This window comes from Syngnathoides biaculeatus, chromosome 8 (assembly GCF_019802595.1).
Source record: "Syngnathoides biaculeatus isolate LvHL_M chromosome 8, ASM1980259v1, whole genome shotgun sequence".
NCBI lineage: Eukaryota > Metazoa > Chordata > Actinopteri > Syngnathiformes > Syngnathidae > Syngnathoides > Syngnathoides biaculeatus.
This window is the reverse complement of record NC_084647.1, coordinates 4,462,485-4,485,018: the sequence shown is the minus strand read 5'-3', so window position 1 is coordinate 4,485,018 and position 22,534 is coordinate 4,462,485. Positions and strand designations below refer to the sequence as shown.

The following is a 22,534-nucleotide window of genomic DNA, read 5'->3' as shown; positions in this document are numbered from 1 at the left end:
TACTGTCATCCCCACAGTAACAAGTATATCCGGTCACATTTGAGTTGATCAGATATAACCCAATGATTGTAAAAAATGAGACGTAGTGGTATCACAATTCAAGATTTTATTGCAGTAGTCTGACATACTGCAATCGTGAAAGAACAAATTTATGTAATCTGAGCCGAGCATTACCTGTCGTCTGTCTCACCCGTCTTCTCTCTCCCATGCCACCGATTTTATTTATTTATTTTTTAACTTGATTGGCAGTTAGATATGTACAGTAATACGTCAAAATCACAAAAGAATGTATATATAAATACTCCTACATAAAAATAAACTTGCTTTCGGATTCAGATATTCTATGCATGACGGTGACGTGGAGTAAATGTCTTTTCCGGAGCTGATCAATGACATCATTGATTGGATCAGCCAATTATGACATAAAAGAACGATCAGCCGATTAGTATAAAATGTCAATTCTCATCTGATTCCAAACAGGCCATTAAAATCGACATAAAGTCTAATTGTAATGGTTTATATTTTCATTTGTAGGTGTATGGGGTATTTTATGCTACATCTTTCCTGGATTTGTACCATAGACCTCGTCAGGTCAACACTGCTCTCATCAATCTCACTGTCATTGTGGAGAGTGACGAGCAATATCTGTTTCTGGTGAGTCTCCCACAGACAGGCTGGTCTTTGCCTTCCATATTGTTTCATGTTGGTTTAATTCTTTAATCTGTGCATTAATCAAAGGTACACATTTGCTCGTTTTTATTTTCATTGATTATTTGTACCACACGCTTACTAGGCTGAGAATTATTGAGCCATTTAGATCTTTGTATTTTGGTTTTCTTTGACTTTAGGTGCGGGCTGTCTCTCCCTTTTTGGGTCCTCCATCTGAGCATGTTGTGGTCAAAATGATTCCCAATGAACGACTACCACCCAGGAATCTCCACCGTGTGCAAATAGACAAGACAGAGGCTACACTTAAGTGGCAGCCGCCATATGACACGCCAGACAAACCTTTGGTATAACTCATCTTTTTATGCAATCATGATTACGGGGTACACATTGTAAATGTCACAGTTTTTCATTTGATAGGTTTATATTTATGGCCTGGTAGTATTTTAAAACATTTACTGTAATTTTGACTTTGCAAATGTATTGCTGTAGGTTAGCGATAGACGACAGAGCCTGATGAAGCCAGCGTACCACCAGTGGTATTCATAGCACACTCTGAGAATCACTGCTCTAAATATTTGCAGGGTTGTACTAATTCTCCTTGTAAGAGCTCTACGTCATATATTTAACTGTTAAAGATCAGGACATCCCTGAACCAAACCACAACATAAAAATTATCAACACCTGTCTCTTGTCTTTCTGTTTAGACATATGCACTCCATGTGTGGGATGCAATCCGCAAAGTGGAGCGTGACTACAAAGTAACTACCCAGAACAACACAGTGGAGTACAAGCTAAAAGGCCTGGAGCCCGCAGGACGCTACAGCATCTCAGTCCGTCTCCTCAACATGAGCAAGGAAGCCAGCGACACTCTGAGCACAGGTACACAGATCAACAAATTGGATTGCTCAGTAGCCACCACCTTTTGGTTGAGAGTATTCTCTAATCTGCAGCACGTGTACGTGGTGTATGTTAGTGCTTTACATGTGGTTTGGTTGGATGGAGTGGCAGTGAACATTGGCCACACTCGTTCTGAAAATCTCTCAGCAGTTACGAATTTGGTCGAATTTACCTGCTCTGTACCACGTGCTGAGTTAGGGGTGTCCTCAGTAGTGGTCAAGTGCACCCTTTGTTGCTGAGGCACTTTGTCATATTTCCCCCTCTTCCTCTCATCTTTCATGTACAACTAAGATAACATTTGAACACTGCAGATCTCCGCCACAGTAACACACATAAAAAAGTAATCAAATTATCAATAGCAGTTGCTTGTTTCTAACTTCAAAACAAGTTACCGTATTTTCCGGACTATACGTCGCTCTGGAGCACAAGTCACACCAGCCATAAAATCCATAAAAATGAGAAAAAAAACAAATATAAGTCGCACTAGAGTATAAGTTGCATTTTTGGAGGAAATTTATTTGATAAAATCCAATACCAAGAACAGACATGTAATTTAAAATTTAAATGACAATTTAAAATAGAATAGAGGCAACAACAGGCTGAACAGTATGCTTACGTTACATGACACAACAGAGAACGTGCCTCGTATGATCTGTGGAGTTTCACAATTTGGTTGATTTGCTACCATACTTAGCAATTTTGGCCTACAACGTCATGTCTGCACAGGTAAAGTCTAAGCCTAAATTTTAGAACACTTCGCAGATGAGTAAGTCTGAGACCAACATTACCTTTTTGATGCACTAACTTACAGCAATGTAACTGATATCTTACATATATGCTCTAAAACCGAGGAAAAGTTCAGTCGTTGATCCTTGTATATTACTTAAAAATATGTTAACTTCAGCACTTGGGACCTGATTTTTTTCATTTTTAAAATTTTGTATTTTATTTTTTTACTTCATTTTTTTATTGTTTTTACTTTTACTTTATTATGTGGAGCCTGACAACAGAAAACAGCGATATTTCTCCTGGTGGTTGAAACTCAAATTTCTAGGCAGCACTTAGGACTAGTCTCAGATGCAGTAGAATGCAAAAAGAAAACACTCTATCTCTTAAATCTTTTAAAAACAAAAGACTTCTTTTGGCTACTTTGTCAGGTTGTATATGTCAACCTTTAGATCTCCCACATCAATCATTTAAACTGAGAGCTTTTCTCTGCTGTTGTTTGGTGAGATTTAATTGCATCAGTTAATTACAGATCATAATGACTTCATCGCTCATTTTTTTAATCACATGACAGCACTAGACAAAAACATAATGTTCATGAACATCAAAGTTGGCCATCCCCAGTTTATACTTTCATGATGAGTTTTTAGGTAAATCCACGCTTATCTTGCTGTACTATACTATAGCTACATGGGTGTTTGTTTTTCTTTTCTTTTCATTGATCAATTATCAGTAACAGTGTGGTAGTCACTGTATGATATCCTACTGCATTCACTGTACTGTACACTTTATTATCTTTCTGTTGCAGTTCCTCTTCAGGCTCCTGAGGCCTTGAAGATACTAACTGAGAATGACCACATATTCCTGATCTGGAAGAGCCTAGCAGTCAAAGAGAAGACTTTCAATGAGAGCAGGGTGAGAAAGAAGCTTTCATCATTTTGTACTTTTGTAGAATTTTTCAATATAATTGCTTTGAAAGAATACACAATACATTATTACATTATTATTATTATTATTACAATTATTATTACATTATGTTCTGTTAGACCTTTATTTTATTTGGAGTCCAAACTTTTTTTAATAAACCCATTGAGTTAATTGCGATCAAATAATTTTGACATAGTTCCATACCCCTGTCCTATAGTCTTTTAATTTTACAGTAAGGCTAATTAATTGTCTCCAGGGGTATGAGGTGCATATGTACGACAGTTTGACCAACAAGACGACCACTCTGGGAAACACAACGGAGACTTTCTTCCGTATCAACAGCCTGCAGGTTGGACACAACTACACGTTCTCTGTCCAGGCCCGCTGCTTGCTCAATGGCCAACTCTGTGGCGAGCCGGCACTGCTGCTGTATAACCAAATTCGAGCAGGTACTGGAGAACACAAATACTGTGAAGTTCTGCTATTTATTTGCAAAAAACCATGGGTGTACAGTCACTGTGATTAGACGGGCGCTTATGTACCTGCGCGCCATTGCACTCTCAAATCATCACAGCCGACCTGCGATTGACCAAGACTGGGTCGCCATCCACGCGCACAATGCCGTAAATAGTAACCGGGAAGTGTTGTGTGCTTACGCATATATATATATATATATATATATCATATATCATATATCCATCCATTTTCTTAGCCGCACGATGGTCGGAGGAGTGCTGGAGCCTATCCCAGGCAGGAGCCAGGTTACACACACACAGACACGGGGAGAACATGCAAACTCCACACACAGATGTCCAGGATTGAACAGCTGCACCTCCGTGCCGCCTCATAAAGTATGTTGTTACTTATACAGTACCAGCATGAGAGGCTATACAGTCAAGAAATAAGTATTTGAACACCTAGCTATATTGCAAGTTCTCCCACTTAGAAATCATGGGGTTCTGAAATTTACATCGTAGGTCCATGTCCGCTGTGGGAGAGATAATCTAAAAACAAAAATCCAGAAATCACAATGTATGATTTTTTTTTTAATTCATTTGTGTGATACAGCTGCAAATAAGTATTTGAACACCTGAGAAAACCAATGTAAATATTTGGTACAGTAGCATTTGTTTGCAATTACAGAGTTCAAACGTTTCCTGTAGTTGTTCACCAGGTTTGCAAATATTGCAGGAGGGATTTTGGCCCACTCCTCCACACAGATCTTCTCTAGATCAGACAGGCTTCTGGGCTGTCGCTGGGAAACACAGAGTTTCAGCTTCCTCCAAAGATTTTCTATTGGGTTTAAATCTGGAGACTGGCTAGGGTACACCAGAATCTTGCTTCTTACGGAGCCACTCCTTGGTTTTCCTGGCTGTGTGCTTCGGGTCATTGTCATGTTGAAAGACCCACCCACGACCCATCTTTAATGCTCTGATTGAGGGAAAGAGGTCGTTCCCCAAAATCTGACAATACACGGCCGCGGTCATCCTCTCCTTCATACAGTGCAGTCGTCCTGTCCCATGTGCAGAAAAACACCCCCAAAGCCTGATGCTACCACCCCCATGCTTCACAATAGGGATGGTGTTCTTGGGATGTAACTCATCGTTCGTCTTCCTCCAAACACGGTCAGTGGAATTATGACCAAAAAGTTCCATTTTGGTCTCATCTGACCAAAAAACTTTATCCCATGACTCTTTTGTGTCATCCAAATGGTCATTGGCAAACTTAAGACAAGCCTTGACATGTGATGGTTTAAGCAGGGGAACCTTCCATGCCATGCATGATTTCAAACCATGACATCTTAGTGTATCACCAACAGTGGACACGGTTGTCCCAGCACTTTTCAGGTCATTGACCAAGTCCTGTCATGTAGTCCTGGGCTGATTCCTCACCTTTCTAAGGATCATTGAGACCCCACGAGGTGATATCATGCATGGGGCTCCACCCCGATTGAGATTGACCTTCATGTTTAGTTTCTTGGACAGCTTTTTTGTCTTGGCCATGTTACAAGTATTACTGATTGTATGGGGTGGACAGGCTCTTTATGCAGCTAACGACCTTACACAGGTGCATCTGATTCAGGATATTACATGGAGTGGAGGTGGGCTTTTAAAGGCGATTTAACATGTCTTTGAGGGTCGTCATTACCTTTAATTCAGCAGCACGCTACTTATTTATAAAAACAATAACAACAACTTTCATCTGTTATAGTATATGTCTGACACTGTCTGCACAAATGTGGATATTTCAGCTCACATATAAAGTATTATTAGAAAACACCATGCAGTAAATCCCACATGTGTTGTTGTAGTTTTGACTGCGCGCGCACACATGCACACACACACGAGCAAACACACACAGAGCAACATCAGAATTTGCACATTAAGATTTTACAGTATTTTGTAATTTTTTTTAATTGATGTCAATGCTTTGGTTTGAAGAGAATCTGTAGTTACTATTAGTACTTTTTCACATTGTCCTTTTTACTCTCTTGCTACTCCTACTTTTAAGCAACATTTTTGCTCATCAGATCAGCCAGTGTCATATTTGTTCCTGTAGTCTTTTGTATTTTTTCATTTAGGCGCTGCAGGTTGTGGCCCAAGTTGCGGTCCCAGCAGATCCGCGAAGCACACGTAACATCGGCAACAAAAGCTGATTTGGGAATACGCTTTGGATTAATTAGGAAACGTGCCTATTATTATCAAAATAGTTTACGAACTTAAATGTATTATGTGGCAGAGCGATGTTAAGGATTACTGTATGTCCCGACACAGAATGAACTCACTTCAAATTTAGAAATGGCCAATAAAAACTAAAAAATATTGTACTTAATATTTTTCTAAAGAATGCATTTGGGATTAGTCTTCAAACTTGATAATGGTTATAAATGTAATTCTTTTAGTCAATTCTTTTCCAGAATGAGAGTGTTTAAAGAAGAGGATGCTATTCATGTGGCACAGCTTCAAGTAGGCATCAGGTGCTGGGGGTGATGGGCCTGGATCAAATTGGAAGCAAAAATAAAAAAAAAAAGCCGTTGAGAAAGTTAGTTTGAGTCTTAAATTTGTACACTAAAATGTACTTGCAGTGTAAATAATATTTTCTGCATGAAGATTTTTTTTTCTGCCTTATTGTAATTTTCAGATTAATTGGACACTCTAAATTGACCCTAGGTGTGGTTGTTAGTGCGACTGTTGTCTGTCTCCATGTGCCCTAAGATTGGCTGGGAACCAGTTCAGGGTGTACCCTTCCTTCTGCCTGATGACAGCTGGGATAAGCTCCAGCAATTCCACGGCCCTTGTGAGGATAAGCGGCTAAGTAAATGGACGGATGGATGTAATCTTCAATCTTCCAGATTGCAGATTCCTAATCTCTTTGCAGGAGTCCCTCCCTACAAAGCTTTTTTTTTTTTTTTAAGGGGGAGTGGGGGGTGGGGGTCTTCACCCGATGTTAGCTTGGATAGGCTCCAGGAACCCCGTGACTCTTGTGAGGATAAGCAGCTTGGAAAATGGACGTGGACCTTTTTCATGCCTTTGGTGTTTGCATGTCTGCATTGGAAAGGTTTATTGTCAAAAGATGCCACAAGATGGAGGCGAAGCACCACATGAAGCTGCTCACTTCATTTAACTCTTTAGTTGCTGGCACCAAGATGCCACAAGATGGATAGCTCATATATTATATTGAGCTTTTGCATGCATTCAAACAGATTTTTTTCCTCAGAGTATAACAGAGACTATGTGTTTCTGAAAATCTGCAAAGAAGGAGAAATCAGGAATGCCAAGACACAAATACTCTGTCATTAAAAGAAAAGCTAAGATTTATGGCAAGGCACAGCCACTTGAACTTGTCAGATAATTGGGGAGGTTTCATCCAGATCTGGAGTTTCTTCTGGATCCAAGGAAGCAAAATGCAATATTCTGAAATAACTAGTTACATCGTAATTGAATGAGAAGAGGAAGCATCAGAACCTCTAAAATTTTACTTCTGCCGCAGAATGTGCAGAATCCGATCCATATCAAATTTAGTTTTACATGACAGTAAACTGTGTCCAGATTGAATAGGATTTGACCAATTTATGCTCTTAAAAAATTCCTTTTTTTCCTCTTTTAATTTATTGTTTTTAAATCTTCAATACATTGATTTGACCTATCTTTGAAAAATGTTAACTGTTGAGAGCAAGTTCTGCAAATGTTCTAAGCAAACCTTGGAAGCGGTCATGCATACAAACTAATCTGTTAAAATGAGCTTGTTCTGTGTTTCTAGGAGCGAGTGAGGCCTCCGCAGGTGAAGGCAACTCTCAGGACATGGCTGTAGTCGTGGTTCCAGTCCTCTTCCTGCTGCTCTTGGGAGTTTGTGGCGGCTTGGTGGTTCTCTACCTCAGACACCGTAGACTACAGAACAATTTTACTGCCTTCGCCAACTCACACTACAACTCACGTCTTGGATCCGCCATCTTCTCCTCTGGGGATGAACTAGGTAACAAGTTCAAATGTTTCTAACTGTATTATTATAATAATTAATATTGTTATTGGGCAGGTGTGGTTCAGTTGGTAGAGCAGGTCGTCCACTTACCCAAGGGGTAGGCGGTGTAAATCCCGGCTCCTTGGACAAACCACCCAAGCCTAAATTTGCCTCCAGGTTGGCAATGTAAATGAGAAACTGCTTTGACATTGTTTTTATTGACATTTTTTTAATTGAGTCAACATTGAAAAAACAATTGATCAAGCAATTCTATATTGTCAATGTTATAGATTTTGTGGGATAAAACTGCCACATCATGGGTTTCTGTTGAAGGTGGTAAATTGAATAGATTGTGATTTTGGAGGACTGTAGGGTGGCCCATCCTCCTGTATCTCACATGATTAGATTTGCCCCTGCACTGAGCAATGGCTTGATCACATCTCCACATTCTGGACAAGAGCAACCTAAATAGGAAGTTGACAATCCATAAATCCTGATTCAAGAGTGCGATCTTACACAAATTAGACCTTGACATTGACAGAAATTTGATCATTTTGCAAATGTTGTGATTTGCATCTGAAACAGATCTTTATTCATGAAGCCTTTATAAATATAAAAATACATATTTGTAAATGTTCTTTACAATTATGCATAACATTTAAAAAAAAAAAAAAAAGATTTATTGTATTATTTGCCAGTGTACCCCTTTAAGGAGTGCAATTGTCATGATCCGGGTGTCCGCGGTTGAGATGATTGGAAGGTGCACACCTGCGCCTCATGCAGCCTGATTATGCTATGGATTTATATGACCGCGATGACAACTGGCCGGGCCAGTTCGTTCTGTCACGTCCCATCGGAAACGAGAGTAGGACCCAAATGCAGGAACTCGGAAGACGCAAGGTAGTTCAAGAAGAGACACGTTTATTGTATGCAGAGGTAGGGGATCGAACAGGCAGTCCGGCGCAGCAGCGGTAGTTGGGACGTCGGGCAAGCAGGAGTCGGCACACGGGAGAACAATCAAAGCAGGCAGAAGTATCGAAGGAGTCAGGCTTACAAGGTTGGTCGGAGAACGGACGAAGGTCGGTACACACAGTTTCAATCAGGGATACCGGAGCCCACGAATGGGACATGAAGATCAAACGAACTGGCCCGGCCAGTTGTCATCGCGGTCATATAAATCCATAGCATAATCAGGCTGCATGAGGCGCAGGTGTGCACGTTCCAATCAGCGCAACCGCGGACACCCCCCCAGCCCAGGCTGGAGCGGCAGGATCATGACAGCAATGACCACAGGCTGTGTCACACGTTATTTTTACTATATGTTGAGGGCTGCTAAAACATGGACGGTGGGAAACAAATGGCCCCCGGGCAGTACTTTGGACACGCCAGGTCTAACGTCACGGTTGAAAACTTTTTAAATGTTCCGTTTTATCTGAAGTACAGTATGAAGTTTAGTGATATTGTCATTAAAGTCTTCTGTTACGTCGCTCCTGATAGGTTTTTCTGGAGAACAAGTCTGGATAAGAACACATACTGTATGTTTTCTTGTTTTGACCATTGTGTGACTTTCCTCCCCAGTGGATGATGACGAAGATGCACCCATGATCAGCGGCTTCTCAGACGACGTTCCCATGGTTATTGCGTAACGCGACCTGCAGACCCTTGCCCTTTTATCGACTTCTCTTGTCTCCTCCCTGCACCTTGTTGACAGGAAGCCACTGAATTAGGAAAAAAAAAACATGAAGCGAGAGATATTTTTCAAAGATAGAATGCACTTTTTGGGATGCGGAATAACTTATTTTTTATAAGAAAAAAAATTATATGTATATCGTGTCAAAAAGGACTTTGAGGATGTGTTGGACACTGAGGCGTACTATGAAGACTTTAGCATTTGTTGACCAGGATGTGGACTCCTTTTGAGTGGTTCATCGCTTCAAGCCAACTCAAGCATCCAGAGACTTACATATAGAATGCAAACAAAACAACAACATAGAAATGCACACATAAAACTAAGTACGTGGGTTTCATACATATTATGAATACAAAACTGCAAATGTATCTTCATATAACAGCTTCCACCTTTTATGCCCAGTGATAGACAGTCAGAAGAGTCAGGTGTAAATCACATATCACCAGTGGGTTTTGAATTATGTCTTTCGCGAGCAAGTGGAATGTTACATGCATTCCATATAACACTCCCGTGACTGGTTACCTAGTTACACAGATCATTTTTTCCCCACCACCAAAACACAATTTGCTTGTTTGTATGTTGAGAAACTGTGCCAAAACGATCTGATAGTTCCAGACTTGGGGACATTGATCATCACCTGAATTTGTCAGCACTATCTGTAAATATTGGCTTTTAATACATCTTTCTAATGCTGCACCCGCATCATTTTGTGAAATATATATTTTGCTTTTTAAAATCGTTCACAATTTAATTAGATTTTTTTTTGCCATAAATGTAATCACCGTGTTTGGAGTTCTCAGGGATTTGTGTTGGGTACTCTCAGCATCCTCGCGGATTCGGTCACATTGTCCACCTGCTGTTGAAGTGGGACTGGATCAGTGGGCGGCTGATATACTGCAGATTGTACCTGTTATTAGCATTCACGTGAATTTAATAAGCTCATTCATCCATCGAATTTATTGTACCACTTCGGACATTTTTTTTCTTTAATCTATAAACCCTTCAGAGGAAACCTGGACAAAACTTCACATGGATCATAGTAATCCATCTATTGTACAACATGGGTCACAGCTTTATTTGGATCGCTTGAAAAAAAAAAAGTCCTTAATTTATGATGATGTGAAGATATTTTCTCTTCATTAGATTCTAAACTGTCTGACTTTTCAATTAGATAGTTTTTTTTAACTTTGCATAGCTCATACCAAACAATTAGTCCTCTGTCAAGCTAGTTGGAACACCAAACAATATACTAACATTTGTTTACTCACGACATGGTGATCTATAAAGATGTATGCAAAGATTTTGGCAGAAACTAAAATTTTCCATCATCCATTTTCTACCACTTCTCTGGGTCGGGTTGCGGGGGGGATAGCTTCAGCAGGGATACCCAGGCTTCCCTTTCCCCGGCCACTTCTTACAGCTCTTCCGGAGGGATCCTGAGGTGTTCCCAGACCTAACCTCTCCAGCGTGTCCAGGGTCTCTTTCCGGTGGGACATGCCTGAAACACCTCACCAGGGAGCCCTCCAGGAGGTATCCGAATTAGGTGCCCCAGCCACCTCATCTGGCTCATGGCTCGACACTGAGCCCCTCCCAGATAACCAAGCTTCTCACCCTATCTCGAAGGGAGAGCCCAGACAGCCTGCAGAGGAAACTAATTTCGTCCGCTTGTATCCGGGATCTTGTTCTTTCGGTCACGTCCCACAGCTCTTGGCCATAGGTGAGGGTAAGAACGTAGATTGACTTTTAAATTCAGAGCTTCGCCTTTCGACTTAGCTCCCTCTTCACCACAACGTACAAAGTCTGCATCACTGCAGACGCTGTACCGATCCATCTGTCGATCTCCCGCTCCATTCTTCCCTCACCAGGTGCTGATTCCCATCCCAGCCGCTTCACATGGCTTCGAACTGCTCTAGTGAGCGTTGGAGATCACTGCTTAATGAAGCCAACAGAACCACATGATCTGCAAAGAGCAGAGATGTGATGGCGAGGCCACCAAACTGGACACCATCTACACCTCGGCTGTGCCGAGAAATTATAGCCATAAAAGTTATGAACAAAATCGGTGACAACAGGCAGCCTTGGTGGAGTCCAAATCTCACCAGAAAGGAGTCCAACTTATTTCCAGCAATGCGAACCAAACTCTGACAGCGGTCGTACAGGGACCGAACAGTCCGTATCAGTGGGCACGGTACCCCATACTCCCAAGGGACATGGTCAAACGCCTTCTCCAAGTCCACAAAACATATGTAGACTGGTTGGGCGAACTCCCGTGCACCCTTGAGGAATCTGCGGAGGGTGTAGAGCTCATCTACTGTTTCACAGCCAGAACGAAAATCACATTGCTCCTCCTGGATCTTAGATTCGACTTCCCGATGGACCCTCCTCTGTAGCACCCCTGAATAGACCTTACCAGGGATGCTGAGGAGTGCGAGCCCCCGATAGTTGGAACATACCCTCCTTCCCCCTTCTTCAAAAGGGGGACCACCACCCCAGTCCGCCAATCCAGAGGCACTGTCCCCAATGTCCACGCGACGTTGCAGAGTTGTCTCTACTAAGACAGCCCCAAAACATCCAGAGCCTTTCGGAAACTCAAATATTGTTTTCTTTAACTATGCTACTTTGTTATTTTCATTATTCTAGAGATATTTTAGTGATTCAAAAGGATATTCCATAAAATAAACAAAACTATAATACACATTTTTCTCAGTTAGAGAAAATATATTCAATTTAAGCTAAAGTCAATATATATATATTTTTTTTAAGAAAACTAAAATAGACGTGAATCACAAACATGAAAACAGAAACCAAGTCAGTAACACACAATTTGAGTCACTTCCCTAAAAGTATCACAGTCCTGCCATTGTGTGAAATATTGTCAGGCCATGATTACGGTGCTGTCTTATATTTGTGATAGAAATTGAGAAAACGTAAATATAGCCCACTTTGTCAAAACAAAACTTGTCAGCGTGACCTGAAACCAATATCCAGTCGATTAGGTACAAACTGATTTTCTAAAAACTTTTCAGGTCCCTGAAGCTCATTGTTGCACATGCATAAATGTGTCCGTGTTCCAATAAAATAACTCACCAATGTTCTACTTGTCACCTACGGTAGTCTTTTAACTGAAATATTATATGTAGCCTTTCTTTGGGCTCGAGCCATTTTCTGCTTAATTTTGACTCGTTTTTGTTTTTGATCTTCTTAAGACATTTTCATGAATGTATTTTTTTACTCATCTCACTCTGCCATCATTATCTGTGACTTTTACATGTTTGCCAGTTTTAGTGTAAAAAGACCTCAGCATTCAAATTCCAGCCCAACAAAACCTTTCCATCATCGTCTGGGTCTTTGCTGGAGCTTTGGATTTGGGCTTTTTGGCTTGATTTTTTTTTTTTTTTTTTTTTCCCCAAGCTTTTTCTATTATCTTTGTATTAAGTTGGATTTTTCTGGTGATGATTTTGTGTTTGCTCTTTGGAAACACATTTTTAACAATTTTTGTTTCCATTTGACCACATAATGCCTTATAAGACACATCAGGCATCTAGTTGGAAAACAGTCACAAAGTTAATGATGTTGTTATTACCTGGGCATTTGTTCAGTTTTGTCACATCACTGCTCCTTTGTCAGTCGCCTACCTGGGACACTTTTAAGCATTTTTTAAAGCTCATGTAGAAAGTGTAATTTTTTTGGGACATTTGCGCTCCACCTGTCTTTGTCAACTCTTGTCAAAATTTTGTTTGGCTTGGCCATCTTTACTGATATTGATGTCTGCTTATCTCAGAGGTTGCAAGAAGAGGATGTTTATTCAACAGTGTGTGGTGTTGAAAAAAAACACTTATGCTGAAATAAATTTAAAAATGCCATGTTAGTGTCACTTTCACTCTGAACATTTGGTAGAAAATGTGTCCCATAATTGATGCCCTCATTGGTAAGAGGGTCTCTTCTTAAATAAAAATAACTAACCTTGGCTTGTCACTGAAGAGTGACACTTAAACAATCTGGCAAAAAAACCTTTTTCGATCTACATTTTATTTTGTGCTTTACTTTTCCTCTAACTGCCAATGACCAATTCTAATCTTGACTCAAACATTACTCATTTAGTCATACTGTTGTCCTCACAATAAAGGACTAAAATTATACTCTCAAATATTTTTGGAAGTCTCTCTAAATATATCAATTATAGTCAGTCAGCAGACGTCACAATAACATTCGCCTGTCATCACCTGATGATGCAGGGAGAGCCGAGAGGTTGGCATTTCATTGAAAATGCTACACGACCTCAGCCAACATAGTTCGGCTCCATTCACATTACTGATCGGTTCAGTTCTACGTTCAGTCGCGTATCACCCAACAGAATGACTACACGGGTCTTTTCTGTGCATTTTACTCGGTGAAGCGATTATATGAATAGTCGATTTGATAATCAATTATCTGTAAGTTAAATATCTAATCCAGAGGACCTGTATTTTACAGTATTTGTCTATCATACAAATGTAGCTAAAATTTCATTACATTTTTTTTTAAATTATCAGCACAACAGAAATGAAATAAATTAGCATCAAAGTCAGTCTCAAAATTTAGTTCAAAATCTCACTTAGATTCGACAAGTTCCGTAACTCCCCAGGATGTGATGTCACATCCAGACAAAATTTAGCCAGTGAATGAAAAAGCAAGCAAAGATGGTGAGGAAGTGTGTTGTATACAGCAGTTCTGCATCAAACACTGACGGAGCCCTCTTGCATGAATGGCCGAAAGATGAATGGATAGGCAAGTTATTGACCATGTTTGTAAAGATAAAGCGGGCGCATTGGACTAACAAATCAAAGTGGACAGTAATATGTTCCAAGAATTTCACGGAGGACTGCTTTGAAAACCCGGTACAGCGTTCACTTGGCTTTGGTAGCAAGTAAGTACACACGAGTTCAATTGTTTAGTATGGACAAGTATCTACCTCGTTTTAAATGTAAGTGCAGTACCAATACAGATATATATTTCAGCGAATATCCGTATCCATGTGATGTTTAGGAGGTGATGAAATTTGGACACTGTATAAAGTTGGTGTACTGTTAACGCTGAGGTCTTCCTGAAATTCGACTACGGCAGTGTGTGCTCTCAAGTGTTAGGTCCATTATTTAAAATACGGGCTATATGCATATAAATATAAACTTGTGATCTTTAAAGGCAGAATGATACCGAAGGTTTTGATTTACGCCTCGCCTACTCAGTCTCGAGTACAACAACAACAAACGACTCTGTTGTGTGCAAGCAGCATCAGACATTTAAACGTGTTTGAATTGGATTATTTCGTCAACAAGGTGTACTTGGATTTCTTGAGGCACCTACCAGTCTTGTGTTCTGGGTGTGAAGTTCGTCAACTTCGTCAGGTCTTGCTGAATCCTGTCCTTGTATTGCATTCATCAACTCAGGTTCGAACATATATGGTTGAATTACACCTGCATGGGATGTTTTTCAAACATGGGAAGAATTACTATGTTTGTGTGATACACAAATAAAATATAGGTCCTCTGGATTAAATCTTTAATTGATTGACACCTCTAGTTGTGCTCTCCATTTTTTTTTTTTTTCCCGGATTTCCTACTGCCCCTTTGGGATGGGAGTGAAATTCACGAGCATTGAGGCAATTGGGCAGGAGCGGGAGCGAAGGTTATTGCTAAGGTTGAAGGTGGCAGCGGAACAGATGGGATGGAAACTATGACGGTTTGGAGCTGACGCGAATGGATTCTGAGATGCGAGTGAAGCCGCGATGCAGTTATGTTTAATTTTATTTGTGATCAGATCGATATTTGGAACATTTCCCTTTCAGCATCGGGCTAAACATTGCTAAATTAGGGGACTAGGACAGCCTGTGGTCTTTTCTCAATACACTTGTTTTGTATGCATTTATTATGGTGGCCAAGGTAGATATGTACGCCATAGTTTGTGTACTGTTTTCTTCATGTGTTTTACTTCCAAAGTGCTAACATGAATAAACAGCCAGCCAAACTCCTTTTCAAGAGCCAGGAAGTGAGCGTGCTTGCTCCTTTAATGACTTCTTAACAGGTCAAGTCGGGTGACACAATGAAAATGGAGTGAAACTAGAAAAATAAATACAAAACATACTAAATAGACTGCAATGTCAAATCAGTATGGAGTATAAACATCTTCCATTAGTATATGAATTGAAGTATGTGTTTTTATTGAAAGGATCGGTGCTGGTCGGCGCTCAGGAGACAAAGATGACACTCAACAAAAGACCAACGTTCCCAAATGCTATTTAGCCTCAATAACTGGCATATTTATTTCGACCAAATGCAAGTTCTCAAAACACAGTTGACATTGTGTGAAATCAATCATATGAGCCCTTACCTATGCCGAGAAGGTGGAGAGCCAGTCACCCAGGTAGAGGTCCGCTTTGTCAACCAGCTGGGCGTCCGTACTAAACCCGCAGCAGACTACCTGTTTGTACTCTGCATCTCTCTATTATACTTTTCAGTTGCGTGCGAGAGAAAGGGCGGGTGGCCTACCCGTCCCACCTGGCGCCGCAACAATTGTAGCCAATTTACTATTGACACCTAAGTGTGTCCTTCAGGCTCTGAGAAACATAACAGTCAAGATATCCCACAACAATGTTCGTCTTTTGTATGCATGTGAACAAGATAGTATGCGAAAAACAAGTGAGAGTGAAACGGTCAAGACGTCTTGACCAGAAAAACAAGTGAGATAAACGGTCAAGACGTCTTGACCAGAAAAACAAGTGAGATATAAAAACAGGTGAGTGAAAAACAATTTATATAACCATGGTTGCACAATACATTCGGGTATTCGACGGTTATGGCAAGCATCACTAATTAACACTCCTTTCAGTATGTCTGGTTTGCAGCAACATGGAGTCAAGAATTCATCGTGTTATGCCGATCATGCGCTCCCAGACTCCTCCCATGTGGGATGCGTGTGGGGGATTGAATTCCCAGGTACAACCATTCTCGTGGAGGAACTTAAGAGTGGAGGCTTGACCTGGATCAGCTTGTTCCATACACAGCTCAGAGCTGGCTCCCACAAAGTTCGTGCCTCTGTCCGATCTCAGCTGCTTAGCTGGCCCTCTTAAGGCGAAGAACCTTCGCAGGGCATTGATACAACTGGCAGTATCCATGGACTCTATAACTTCCACATGTACAGCCCTGGTGCTCATACATGTAAAAAGTATAGCCCATTGCTTACTTTGAGCCATTCCGCCTCTTGTGCGTTGACTGATCACATTCCAGGGTCCAAAAACATCTAACCCTACATACGTGAATGGTGGAGATGAGCTCAGACATTCTGAAGGGAGGTCAGCTATGTTTTGTGTCTCAAGTTTTCCTCTGAGCTTGCAGCATGTGACAGCGATGAAGAACTGAGCCTATTAATCTTTTGCCAGCAACAATCCACAGACCAGCAGCCCTGATTGCTCCCTCTGTGAACTGCCGTCCTTGGTGTTTCACCTTCGCATGGTGATGACTCACAAGCAATCTTGTGACGTGACTTTGTTTTTGACCTCAGGATTGACTGAAGCATGTCTCAGACGTCCTCCTATTCGCAGGAGACCATCACACACGAAAGGGTCGAGATTCAGAATCGTGCTGGATTTTGGTATGGCCCTGTTCTCTAGTAGTGCGACACACTCTTCTGGATAAGCATCTCTCTGGGCAGCTTTGATTATGACGATCTTTGCCGCTTCTAACTCTTCTGGAGTGCGAGGTCGGTTGCACTGATGCCATCCTTTACATGTAACTGTTGAGTTTGTCCTGTGTGAGCGAATCTGATGGATCAAGAAGGAAACTGCTCTCAGCAAGGACTCCCAGGTCGAGAACCGTTGGAATCGTTCTGAGGGGAGTTCACTTTCTCTGAGCGAAGTAGCAAGAGTGGTCAGCTGAGGCCTCACATCCACGTCTTGCTCAGGATCAACCAGCTCAAAGGATCTGGGTGTTTCTGGTTGGTGTGGTTTGTGAAGAAATTCTGGCCCTGTAAACCACAGTGTCTGTGAGCCGTGACGCAGGTACAGATCTGGTGGCTAAATCAGCTGGATTCTGATTTGTAGGCACGTAGTACCACTGTTGTGGAGAAGTTGTCTGTCGTATACGCTGAACACCATTGTGCACGTACACGAAGAATCGCTTGGACTCGTTGTAGATATATCCAAGGACAACTTTACTGTCACAGTAAAACCTGACAGCATCCGGTTTGTGGTCAAGCTCGTCGAGTATCAGCTCACCCATCTCAACGGCCAACACAGCTCCAGAGAGTTCGTGGCGTGGAATAGTGGGCCCTGACTGAGGGGCTAGTTTCGCTTTCCCAAGCACAAAGCCGACTTCACATTGTCCGTCTGTACTAACGACCCTCAAGTACGCTACTGCTCCTATGGCCCAATTGGAAGCATCAGAGAACAAGCACAGCTCAGTTGATGCAGCACTGGAGAGGGACTGATGCAGATATGAGCGAGGAAGATGGAGGCTGCTCAGATCCTGTAGTGATTTCTTCCATGTCTCCCACTTGATAAACTGTTCTTTCATTGTAGGATTTTTGTTCAATGTGCGTTGCAATGAATGAAGACGGGAGAGAGCTTGAGCACGGTTGTTTGGAAGGCGTTGTCTGGGTGTTCTGAATGGTAGAGGAGCGATCTAACTGTTTTGCTCATCTCTCTTGAACTCTGCTTGCATGATCTCCAGAAAGGTCTCATCTTCGAAGGACAAGGCTTATCATCTTCCGTTGTCACGAACACATCTTGTCCGAGTTTATCTTTTGCAGTAACACCAGATGCAGGATATGTTGTCAGCTGTGCGGAGGTAGACTGTCTGTGCTCCGCGCTGTAGCCTACTCTTTCTCTCACACTGATGTGATTCTGGCAGGGCATCAGAAAAGATGGGCGTCCATTCTGTAGGACATGGGTTTTAAGGACTGATACAGTGGACTTGTATGTACTATCGATGCAAACCTCCCCTACTATAACCCATCCTAAATCCAAACGCTGGGCAAAGGGAGCGTTGTGAGGTCCATTGATTTGATCTCTCACCTTGTGAACTTGTATGAGGTCTCTCCCCAGTAGGATTAAGATCTGTGCTTTAGGATCGATCTTTGGGATGTGAGGTGCCATGGATCTCAAGTGAGCATGGGAGTGAGCGATCTCTGGAGAAGGGATTTCCGATCTGTTGCTCGTAACTTCATTACATTCAATGAGCGGAGGCAAGTCCAAACACACTTCACCATTCAATGCTTCGATCTGAAAACCAACAGCCTTTCTCACAGTCATTTCCGTGGTTCCAGCACAGGTCCTCATCGGGTAAGGTGTATGGTCCCCTTGGATGTCAAACAGCTTAAAAAACTCAGACCTGGCCAGTGATCGATTGCTCTGGTCGTCGAGGATGGCATACATCTTGATTGAGCGTTCTCGCTGTCCTTGGGGAAAAACCCAGACTAAACGTATCTTGGCGCAGGACCTTGGTGGGAGACCTTCGCCGCAGACCTTGGTGCACCTGGAGGTCACTTCTGACGGGGAGCTGTTTTGCTGTTCCACGTCTGATTCTGTCGGAGGAGATGGTGCAGGGGAGACAGCAGTGTCTGGGTGCATGACAGTGCAATGTTGATTGCTTTCACATTCATTGCATTTCAGCTCTGCTGGACATTCTCTAGCCACATGAGTACCAGAATAGCACTTGAAACAACGTCTGTATTCTTTTAGCAGCCTTTTGCGTTCCATTAGCTGCTTCATTCTAAAAGCTCTACATTTTTCCAGAGGATGTGGCTTATTGTGCACTGGACAGTACTTGGTTGGGTCATCACTACCTTTCTTGTCATGTTTTGTGTAACAAGCTTGAATCTGTTGTTGACATCTGTTCTATGCACAAACACAGCTGTCCTAGCACTATCATGCTTGGTTGTGGATATTTCACAATGGTAATGGCTGCGGTTACTGCTCACCAACACAAAGCTGGGGTCATTTCTGGCCTTTGCCTGACATCTGACAAAGTCAACAAAAAACGAGAAAGGAGGGAAACACACTCTGTACCGTTCTTTGTAGTTTGAGCCAGCATACAGCCATTTTTCCTGTAAGTTTGGTGGCAGCTTTTCCACGGTTGGCTTAATCCCTCGAGGAGTGTCCAGGGAGCTCAGTCCTGGTAGATAGCCATCCTGCTTGGCTGAGAATAGTTCCAAGAGCAGATCGCTAAGTTCTCTTAGCTTGATGTTATTTTTGGAGGTTAGCCGAGGAAAATTGTCCAATCGTTTGAATAAAGCATTCTCAATCACTTCAGGGGTAGCATAGCATTCTTGGAGTCTTGTCCAGGCTAATTCGAGAGCAGCGTGAGGATTGGTGATGTGGACAGCACGTATTCTTTTAACATGTTCAGATGACTCCTTTCCCAGCCATTTTACCAGGAGGTCCAGCTCTTCACTGGCTGTTAACTCTAAGCCCTGTATGGCGTTAAGGAAAGAGGACTCCCATGCTCTGTAGCTCTCAGGCTGGTCATCGAATTTAGTGAGCCCCGTGGTTACCAACTCTCTGCGGGCGAGGTACCTAGCGAAGTCTATCATGTTAGCGGCTGGAGCAGAAGAAGAATGCTGTGGGTTGCTCTGTATGAAGTGGTTTGATTGGCTAGCATGACTGAATAAGGGAGAGCTCTGCTCCTATAGGTTTTGAAGGAGGACTGGGGTTCTGAGGTTGCGAGCTGAGAGGCTGAGAGTGCGGGTTGGAGCGCTTAAACAGTCTTGTCTGAGGCTGAGGTGCTGATAAGTACTCACTTTGCTGTGTGTTCCTTGTAGGCGTGCCATCACAGTTGTGTGCAGGAGTTAATTCCTGCTGTCTTGGTGGGGGACGCTTCTTTAAAACAATGAGGAGTTATATCCACAGACGATGCAGTTTCAAAGCTGGCTCGAGCCTGATGTTCCACATATGCCTTCGTACGCTGAGATGTTATCTGCGATGAGATGCGACTCCTGGCGCTGCACCTATCCTCATATTCTGGTCCTGCTGCAGCTTCTAAAACTTCAGCCTCTACAATAGCAGCAGCAGCTGCCTTTTCCAGTCCTAGAGCTTCTAAATCCGCTTCTAGTGTAGCCTTTTCCAAATCCAATCTACCTCTCTGTCTTTTCAGTTCTAACTCCTTCTGAGTGAATGTGGCTCTGGTGCGTGCAGCTTCGGATTTAGCTCTAGCTCTAGCAGCAGCACTAACTACTGAAGACTTGGAAGTAGCTTTGGAGTTGGAGCTGAACACTGATGCCGCTTTCTCCTCCCTTTCTATTGCTTGTGCTTCCATAACTGTGGCAGACGAATCCTTCCGATTCACTGGCTTTTCACTGTACTGTTCTCTTCATGTGTTTAACTTCCAAAGTGCTAACATGAATAAACAGCCAGCCAAACTCCTTTTCAAAAGCCAGGAAGTGAGCGTGCTTGCTCCTTTAATGACTTCTTAACAGGTCAAGTCGGGTGACACAATGAAAATGGAGTGAAACTAGAAAAAGAAACATACTAAATAGACTGCAATGTCAAATCAGTATGGAGTATAAACATCTTCCATTAGTATATGAATTAAACATTCACATTCAGAAAGTCTAAGCACAAACAGCAACAGGATTCTAGTGGAAGTGAGTAGCAGATACACATACTGCTGCTAGCTATCTCATGAGAATGATCACAACATGTAAAGTTACTAAATCAGTGCAGCTCACAAGTATGCACGAAGATACTGTTAAAGTTACTAACAATATTTCTGAAACATGTAAAGAACATAAATTACTCACAGCCATTGCTTTCTGACGGATTCATGCACAGGAATAAGCTGATTTCAACGTGCTACATATTTCAACTGTTGACATGCTTTTTTTACGGTTTTGCTCAGCGCTTCCTACTTCCTGTATTCTACAGTTTCAAAATAAAAGCTCAGCAATGCACTCTCAAAATTAACAACACAAACAGATCTTTTGGAATAAAATCAATCTTCTTAACATATTAAACACTTGGGGCAGAGCAGTTTGTACTGGGGAAGAAATACGAAGCAGAATATTTTTTTAAAGAAGGGTAGAGGTAACATTGAAATAATTTTCAATCAATATCTGCGTCATGGTTTTTTTTTTCTTTACATAGGGGAATTTATGGAATTTTTTTTCTTCAAAAACTCGAGGCCCAAAGGGGACATGCAGGTTTGTTTTGTTTAATTGTTTGTTTGTTTTTTGCATCAAGTCTTGGGAGGGAGTGGGAGTGAGCAGAACATCCATTCCCGTGTCAGCCTCTATTGTCCACACAGTACACAATTATCAGTTCTTAAAATTTATTGCTTGATGTAGTCAGGTTAACTGATTACTTCTGCATTCCGGTCAATAATGGCGATGGCTCATCAGATCCATCCAATGCGTCTCAGGGTGCTGAGGGTCTGTGGCTCCAGTTTTGAGTGCAACAGCTGGCACAGTGTAAACCAACTGTTTTTATCAACCACACGGAGGCAGTAGATACCTTTTCCAAAGCGCGGTGTGATTTCAGCATTGCATTAAGTCTGTAGGATATGCCATTTTGTTGTTGTTCATGGGTTATATAAGGTGACAATACAACGCATGATCATTATATCCAGTATATTGTCTTTATTTGATGACTTTGCTGTAACCAGTTCAAACTTGCCAATTGACCTCACAGAATAGGCTCCAGCCAGAGGTCTGTTGTGTCCCTGACAGCACTACAGTACAGTCTTTTGACTTTCAATGTCACATTGTCCGTATTCATCTATTTCTTTAACCTTTTCTCTTCATTAGGGTCCCAGGTAAAGTTCATTCTAGCTGGGTTTGGGTGAAAGGCAAGGTACTGTTTGCCAGTCAATCACGAAGCACATACTGTACACACAAACAATTTTTCATCCATTCATCCACACCAATTTATCAGTGGTTGATCATCAGAGCCAGCAGGGCCTTCCCTGCTATCCCAAACGCCATCAGATGTGCATTCCTAGAATTACATTTCAATTTTGATGTTCCATGTAATTGTATTTATATATCCCCGACAGTCTAGCCTCTTCACTCAGCAGTGTTTCTCTTGGCTGCTTCCCATATGGGCTGCCTTGAAAATATAATCTGTCCCCAGCCTTCAGAATCAGTAGTGCTGGCACATGTAACTTCAACTATTTTTTGCAAACTCATCTCACCGAGCCTGCA

At 41.9% G+C, this 22,534-nt stretch overlaps 2 protein-coding genes across 2 annotated transcripts in view; one reads left to right on the top strand and one right to left on the bottom strand.

Annotated features, from left to right (window-relative positions):
* The window catches only part of sorl1 (sortilin-related receptor, L(DLR class) A repeats containing), a 131,968-nt gene extending 118,501 nt beyond the window's left edge, over positions 1-13,467 (top strand). Inside the window, exons 42-48 of the mRNA XM_061826560.1 lie at positions 535-654; positions 849-1,013; positions 1,374-1,548; positions 3,101-3,207; positions 3,476-3,668; positions 7,480-7,692; positions 9,256-13,467. Of these exons, the coding sequence (XP_061682544.1) occupies positions 535-654; positions 849-1,013; positions 1,374-1,548; positions 3,101-3,207; positions 3,476-3,668; positions 7,480-7,692; positions 9,256-9,323 (1,041 nt within the window). The 3' untranslated portion in view covers positions 9,324-13,467. The remainder of the gene's footprint in view (positions 1-534; positions 655-848; positions 1,014-1,373; positions 1,549-3,100; positions 3,208-3,475; positions 3,669-7,479; positions 7,693-9,255) is intronic.
* Positions 13,468-15,660: 2,193 nt separating this feature from the next.
* On the bottom strand, positions 15,661-21,908 carry LOC133504377 (uncharacterized). The gene is made up of 2 exons (XM_061826561.1): positions 21,137-21,908; positions 15,661-20,847 (listed from the first exon to the last, which is right to left on the bottom strand). The coding sequence occupies exon 2, from the start codon at positions 19,107-19,109 to the stop codon at positions 17,928-17,930; it is 1,182 nt and encodes a 393-aa protein (XP_061682545.1). The 5' UTR covers positions 19,110-20,847; positions 21,137-21,908; the 3' UTR covers positions 15,661-17,927.
* Positions 21,909-22,534: the final 626 nt, after the last annotated feature.